This window comes from Salmo trutta, chromosome 38 (assembly GCF_901001165.1).
Source record: "Salmo trutta chromosome 38, fSalTru1.1, whole genome shotgun sequence".
Classification (NCBI taxonomy): Eukaryota; Metazoa; Chordata; class Actinopteri; order Salmoniformes; family Salmonidae; genus Salmo; species Salmo trutta.
In genome coordinates this window covers 6,369,124-6,377,152 of record NC_042994.1, presented here as the reverse complement: position 1 = coordinate 6,377,152, position 8,029 = coordinate 6,369,124, and the positions used below count along the sequence as shown (strand labels likewise).

The 8,029-nt window shown below is 45.0% G+C and overlaps 1 protein-coding gene across 1 annotated transcript; it reads left to right on the top strand.

The window, feature by feature from the left end:
* Positions 1-71: 71 nt before the first annotated feature.
* On the top strand, positions 72-7,949 carry LOC115178441 (ADP-ribosylation factor-binding protein GGA1-like). Its single transcript, XM_029739625.1, has 17 exons — positions 72-169; positions 705-789; positions 908-983; positions 1,108-1,206; positions 1,575-1,698; positions 2,353-2,450; positions 2,639-2,719; positions 3,083-3,220; positions 3,335-3,416; positions 3,788-3,898; positions 4,154-4,294; positions 4,453-4,517; positions 4,591-4,784; positions 4,884-5,107; positions 5,292-5,461; positions 5,667-5,777; positions 6,004-7,949. Exons 1-17 carry the CDS (start codon positions 127-129, stop codon positions 6,112-6,114), a joined length of 1,953 nt encoding a protein of 650 aa, XP_029595485.1. The 5' UTR covers positions 72-126; the 3' UTR covers positions 6,115-7,949.
* Positions 7,950-8,029: the final 80 nt, after the last annotated feature.

Here is an 8,029-nt window from a genome sequence, read left to right as displayed (position 1 = left end):
TTTTTATCCTTGACAACCGGGTAGTGGAGGGACTACCAAGAATGGCTTGATATGACGCCCACATCGTTGCATGAGACAGGCAAAGTAACGCGATAGCTGCCAGTTTGGCAATCGGAATCCCCGAAAATGGCGGCGCCGCCAGAGGAGGAGAGCTTGGAGTCTCGCGTCAGTGAGTCATACGATGCTTTTACTGCTATAACGACTCAATACGTAACCAATTTACTTTCAGAAAACTGAGGTAGAGAATGCGCTGTAGTTGTCGTGTTATGAGCATAATTGTTGTATGTGCAGTGGATGAACATCCCAGTGATGATGATGCTTTATCCAAAGTGCTAGCTAGCGTGCTATAACGTAGCGACGCTAAGGTCGGAACAAAAACAGTCCTCACCCCTGTATTGTTTACCCAGAATAATGCCTTGACAAGCACGGATATTGTTTATTTTAGATGTTCTTAATAAGCAATTTGTTACAAATACAACAAAGTCCGACTTTGAAGCTGGTGAATAAGACTGGCTAAGCTAACGAGCCACATTATCCAGTGGCTAAGTGTCAATGGGCAAATAAATTGGGGAGGAGTCATTCTGCTAACGTTTGCAGCAAGTAAACACGAAAGCTTTCTTTGTGTATTTGGTTCTAGGGTAGCGAGAAACCCTTGAAAATGTTGATAAGCCCCAGGTTCTGGAATTTGCTTTTGTTCTCCCCAGACAAAGCCACCAACCCTCTGAACAAGGAGGCGGACTGGGACAGTATCCAGGGCTTCTGTGAACAGCTCAACAATGAGCCTGAAGGGTAAGGAGGACCAACATGTGGAGAGCTGGTCATAGGCTTGCTTTGTCAGTCAGTACTTCAACATGTTTAAACATATGGCAAACCATACAAGTACTCTTATTTGATGTCCCCTCCCTAGTCCTCAACTGGCTACCAGACTTTTGGCCCACAAGATCCAGTCACCCCAAGAATGGGAGGCCATGCAAGCACTAATGGTGAGTATACCGTTATCGGGGTAATGTATTGGTTGACATGCTCACTGACATCTCCATTAGCCAGAATATGCTAATTGTAAGTGATCCTACCACCAGCAGTATCATAACATATATGTGTCCCTAGGTCCTAGAGATGTGCATGAAGAACTGTGGGAAGAGATTCCACAATGAAGTGGGCAAATTCCGCTTCCTCAACGAGCTCATCAAGGTGGTCTCACCCAAGGTACTGTCTGGAGGGCTATTTCTCTAGGGTTCCATTCGAATTCAATCACTTTTTGACTGCACCCCTTTTGATCTGAACCAAACTTTCCATACATATTTTCCCATGGTAGAAGTGGGGTATGCAAAATGGGTCAATATTGAGCACCTGAATATTTTGTCATTTCGGTCCAATAAGTCACTTTCTGACCACTTCTACTACGGGCAAATATGTATGGAAAGTTTTTTGTTCAAATCAAAAAGGGTGCGGACAACGTGATTGAAATCAAATGGAACAACCCTTTATGTAACTCAACCCCTTTTTATAAACAAATAAAACCCAGTATTCCATTTTGTCTGTTTTGATGTTCCTAAATCTCGTCTCCTGTGCAGTACCTGGGTACTCGGGCCCCAGAGCCAGTGAAGAAGAAGGTTCTGGAGGTGATGTTCAGCTGGACGGTGGGCCTGTCTGACGAGCCCAAGATAGCAGACGCCTACCAGATGCTGAAGAAACAAGGTGAGCTTTAATAGTGATGACACACGTAGAAAGAATAGGAGTGAAATAAAACGTTCTCTCTGTGTTGATCCTTTTCTATCAACTCTTATTGTTTTTACTATGAGGGAACTTTAGGATGAGGAATATGGCTAAATCATCTGATTTATTACAGTACTGTAACTGTATGATAATTTCAGGAGTACACTCATTTTATTTTTTATTTCTGTATGTTCCCCTAACGTGTGCTCCTGATATAAATAGTATTTTGTTCATGTCAATCTCACTTCTTCTTTTTATAGTTTATGCACCAACATAAGACAAAATCATATTGAAACTCTGAGTCTGCATCCAGAATATTTTTTTTTCTCACTTAGTCCGTCTAAGTGAGAGAGAAAAACTGTTTGTGTAGTATGATGGAAGATAATTGCATAGTGCTCAAGTTAAGTGTTTTGCTCCAGGGAGTGACGGCCAACAATATTTCTTAGCCTGTCCCTGAATCCGTTGGTTGGGCTGCTTGTGTTTACACTAACTTCAAAAATGGTAACTTCAAAACAATGTTATTACCAACGTGCCGGAAACCTACGGTATATACATGATGTACTATACACTGTAGGGAGTGCTGGTGACAGGCTGTTTATTCATGTGACATGGATGGGGTTCCCTGCTCTCTTCCAGGCATTGTGAAGCAGGACCCACTACTTCCTGATGAGCCCCTCCCACCCCCTCCGCCCAGAACTAAGAGCGTCATCTTTGAGGATGAGGAGAAGTCCAAGGTAAAGATGATAATAAAGCAGCCCCTTGAGCTTTGTCAATAGAGATGACATTAGCGGACATTTTGAATTGATGTCATCTTTCCATTCTTCCACTGTAATTTTCATGTATTCCCTAACGGCCTGCTCTCCCTCTTTTACCTCTCTCCTCCTGTTTTCCCCTGTTTTTCTTCCCTTCCTTCCTTTTGTAGATGCTGTCTCGGCTTTTGAATAGCACTCACCCTGAAGATCTAAGAGCAGCAAACAAACTCATTAAGGAAATGGTGCAGGAGGTGTGTCCTACTCTGTTTACTCCTGTCTGCGTTATTTTGTGTTTGTTTGGGTGGGTGACAATCAATGCATATAGGCCTATTGCAGTCACAACACAGTCGATTTTATTACTCGTACGCTAAGTAAACAGCGAGCACTTTATATCGTCAAAGCACTTCTAATGATTTCACGGATTGAATTCTGAACTCCCTCACGATTGTGATCTACTATCCCTACAACTGCTCTCATAATTGTACTGTATATGCCTGCAATAAAACAACCTATGCAGACTTCAGAGCGCTCCAACTTTTCTTTTATGGGATAATGTTTTTATTTTATTGCAGTGTTCTGAGTGTGTGTGTGTGTGTTCTGTTATGGTCCTCCAGGACCAGAAGCGAATGGAGAAGGTGTCTAAGCGTGTGAACGCCATCCAGGAGGTGAAGGAGAGTGTGGGCCTGTTGACCCAGCTACTGGGAGACTATAGCAAGGACAGCAGCTCCCAGAGCAATCAGGAACTCATCAAGGTTAGCACAGAGCAACACCACTAGGGGTGTGTGTGTGTGTGTGTGTGTGTGTGTGTGTGTGTGTGTGTGTGCGTGTGTGCAATGGGCTATTTCTAAATGTGTTTTTGTTTGCAGGACCTATACCAGAGCTGTGAGAAGATGAGGCCTACTTTGTTCCGATTGGCTAGCGACACAGAGGACAATGATGAGGCCTTGGGTGAGAATCTTATGTTTACATATAGTGTGATAAAGTTTGGTCATACGCACATTCTTAAAAACATAGGTGCTGGGCTAATAAAGAATACTAGTATAGAACAAGAAGGCCCTCAACCTGTCAGAACTTGACGAAGATCCGTTTCGAATCGAAACGTTGTCAATAAAGCAGTGAATTGGGAGCCGTAAGAGTGTGCGGGCCTTCTTTGTTCTATACATATAGTATGATCACATCAATACAGCAGGTATGATTCAAAATGGCTGAAGAGTGATGCATGCCTCTGTACGGTTGTTAGACAGTACTATATGGTTATGTAGTGTTCTGTATCGACGCATTGCATAGCTCACCCTCTGTGTACGTCTCTGTTACGCCAGCTGACATCCTGCAGGCCAATGACAGCCTGACGCAGGTCATCAACCTGTACAGACAGCTGGTGAAGGGAGAAGAGGTGAACGGAGACAGCACAGCCATGCCCACACTACCAGGTGAGAGAGAGAGGGAGAGGACTTCTGTAGGGTCACGACCTGAACCTGCTGGCGTCTTAGAGGGGCAGACACACTGTTCTACACACTCCCAACATGTTCACACATGCACAGACTGAACCTCAGGACATCCAGCATAATCAACCAGGTTGTTTCCCTGTTCATTTTCACAGAAGTGTTCCGTGTGTTTTAGTTCAGTAGTTTCAAACATTTGATCACAAAGATTGACATGTTTTGATCTCTCCTATCTCTCCACAGGAAGTAGCACAGCCCTCCTAGACCTGACAGGGTTGGACACCTCGCCCACTGGACTTCCCTCCTACCCAGACACCCCCTCACTACAGACCCCGTCACAAGAACTGGGTATCAGCCTGCTAGATGATGAGCTCATGTCACTAGGTAAGCAGCAGTTCTGAATGTCGTTTCGCTAGCTTGTTTACTCTTATTAAATTGTCCAATTATTTTCCAACTTGCCATGACTCGTCCAACTGCGGTTATGCATTGTGTTCTCTCTTGGTTCGTGTCGACAGCCTCTTTCTGTTGTTGTTTTCACTCAGGACTCAATGACGTAACGCCCAACTCTACCCACACTCCTCAGTCGGGAGACTGGAACTCCTTTCAGGTGAGAGAAAGTTGTCAGCATATGACGCATGCACACACACAAAATGTCCCTAACCCAGTGTTTTTCTGCGCAGTGTTCTGACAGTGTAGAGCCAGTCGTCCCAGTGATGCCTACTGCAACAGTGTTGCTACCGGCCGTGACCCCTATCCCCCAGGCTCCATCAGGGGGGCCCCCTGCTGCTTCCGCTAAAGCCCTGGATGAGTTAGACCTGCTGGGCAAGACCCTGCTGCATCAGTCCCTACCCCCGGGGACGCAGCACGTCAATTGGTAAACACTGCAGGCCAGAGAGGCAGCTGCTTATCTGTAAAGTAAACACTCTGTTTTCTCTTAAAAAAGCTGACCCCTTGCTCTCTTTCCCTCTCACAGGGATAAACTGCAGCCCCAGTCCAGACCCACCCTGCGAGACCTCCAGACCAAGTCCAGTACCAACACTACTAGCACCTCCACCCCCAGCCCTGTCCTGGCCTTCCCCTCGGAGCAGCCTGGATCTCTCCTAGACTCCCTGCCCAGCCTCGGGCCTCCTACCCCAGCCCCCCAGAACGACATCTCCTTAGCTAACGTGACTGTGCCCCTGGAATCAATCAAGCCCAGTAAGCCAATTATCTGATCAATCTGTATTACTGTATGGTTGTTTTGAACGTTAGCAAGAAAAATACCAAACCAGACTCCAAATAATAACTATAACATACCCAGCCATTACCTGTGTTGCAACATGTCTCCAGACATGGTGATGGCTGGGCATGAACTAACCCTAAGCCTCTGTCTGACCGCTAGGCAGCTTGTTACCAGTGACTGTATTTGACAAGCACAGTTTGCGGGTGCTGTTCCACTTTGCCCGTGACCCTCCTCCCTCTCGTCCTGACGTGCTGGTAGTGATCATCTCCATGTTGTCCTCCGCCCCCATACCAGTCACCAACATCCGCTTCCAGTCTGCAGTACCCAAGGTTGGTCCTGTCTCTATCATCTCTCGCTAAACCCCCCTCTCTCTCTCTAATTTTTTCTTAGTGATCCATCTTCTACCTCTATCATTTGTTTGTCCCTAATTTCCACTCTGTCTGATTTAGATGGTTGTGTTCTGTGGTAACCTATGTGCGCTGAGTTCTGACTGTAGTTTGAGTGTAATGTGTTTCCTCTTCTGTCTGTCTCTAGGTGATGAAGGTGAAGCTACAGCCTCCTTCAGGAACTGATCTTCCAGCCTTCAACCCCATCTTACCCCCAGCCGCCATCACACAGGTCCTACTGCTGGCCAATCCTCACAAGGTACTACCTACACACACACAGAGACTCCTCCTGCCTGCTTTCCAAGGTGTTTAACATTTGCTCATGGGGGAAAAAACTGCCAAGTCAGCATCTCATTTGTAGCTGTGAAAAGCCCTGAGGTGACAAACTGTCACCGTGGCAACAGAACTTAAACATGTGTAAGCAGAAAGCATGTTAATTTGTCCCCTTTCCTGGTGTAGCCTAACTGTTCTGTTCTTTCTTTCAGGAGATGGTCCGGTTGCGATACAAGCTCACATTCGACCTGGGAGAAGAATCACACGATGAATCCAGCGATGTAGAACAGTTCCCCCCTCCAGACACCTGGGGGAACCTTTAGTGGGACTGATCAACTTCCTGCCACCTGATCCGCTGCTTCCCTTAGGTGTAGGTCGAAGGTCCCCTCCAAGCACTGGTCCAGGGAAAGATGGCGTTTTTACATTGTGATGGTTACGGGAAATCTGGTCTTAGACCTGTTATTTGGGATCGGTTTCTCCCTTAAGGGTCACACCAAATGTGTGCTGTTGACATCTGACTGCCGACTTTTTCGCGTAATTCTACATGTAAAATCGGTTTGCACTCAGTTTGCAAATTACATCCGGTACTCTATTCAGAGGTGCTAAGTACTCTCGGCAGGCAAACGCTATTGGTGTGTCCGAGCCCTTATGTCTTCCCATTTGTTATGGATTGAATATTGGCAGGGAAAGCTGATCCTAGATAAGTTATTTGTAGGCAGTTTCTCCCTTATGCCTTCCCATGTGTCCCATCCATGATCCGCCACCCCATGTCCCTATGTTGTCATCTTTCATACTCCATTTTGTGTTTTTCTTCATTCCATTGACTGTACTACAATCAGCTCTTAGTCTCCAATGCATTACTTTATAATAACCACCTCACGTGATCTGTCCAAAACAAATCATTGCTGTGAGTTCTGAGAGAACAAGTCGAAGCCTTTTAAACTGAATGTGTGGGACTGTTTCTCTCAGGCTATGCCTGATAGCATTATTCTGCACAAAATATGACACTCAAATAGTGTAGTCCCAAAGTATTGTATTATTTTCTATTATTATTTGTACGGTGTAAGACCATTTGGGTCTGTGTTATGTGATAAGTTGGGCTGTAGGTGTCTGAAGCTGTAACAAATGTATATCCTGTCCAATCTTCTGTGAAGGAATATCCAATCTATGACGCTTTTATTCATTCTATTGAAATCACATGATCATTTCATTTTGATTTCCTTTTTTTTCCCCGTTTAAGTGATTTCATTCCACTACACGATGCATGCACTTCCTGTTTGTTTGGTTTTGCACATGAATATGATTCCCTCATTTGCTGTCCTCTGTTTTACCTTCAGCTGTTGACGTTGACCCAAAGGGAGAGGCGTTAGTTCAGTACTGAGTTGTCAGTGCTGACACCGTTTAAATCTGCCGTATGTGCCTAAAGCTGAGAGTTCGTTCTTTATGCATCTTGGTATATATTTTTTTTGTTACCTTCCATGTACATACGAATGCTAATTTGTTTGTCAATCTTTTTCCCCGTTTCGGAGTCGGACTACTGATTTTCTTATTATGAAATTTGGTTATGCTTTCTTTGGTGCGAGATGTGAAACGAATGGGATATGGTCATCTAGGGGCGACCAATCATATCCGCAAGGGACAGTGGAGGCGGAAGCTTTTGCTCCAGTCAAGTAGTACCACACCCGATTCAACCAATAAAATGATTTATTGAAGACTAAGATTAGTTGATCAGGTATCATGTTAGTGCTTGGCTAGAAGTAAAGCCAGCAGCCCCACCTGTCCATTGCAGATGCAGTCGTCCAACCCTGGTCCAACCATGCAGCAGCTGCATCTCTCACATCATTCTGCAGCTCCCCTCCACATTCCACCTCCCTGCCTTTATTCCCTAGCCTGCGTCCCAGATCAGTTTGTGCTGTCTTGCGAACTCAATGACCATAGGCGCTGGTAAAACAGCCCAAACAGATCTGGGACTCAGGCTACATATTCCCTGCTCTGACTTTGTAAATAATAAGAATGGTTCTGCAATTATGTACATTTGCCTTGCCAAAAAAAGTATAATTACAAAGAGCAAATAAATATTGAGGGGGGAATGGTGAGAATGTAGTGCAAATATGTATTTAAGGGAAATAAAGATATTCTTGTTCTTGGGGGTTTAAACTGACTTTTGTCTATTGGTGGTTGTCAATGAATGTTCACTCATGCTTACCTATCCTGTACTCCATACAACAATTACAAGGA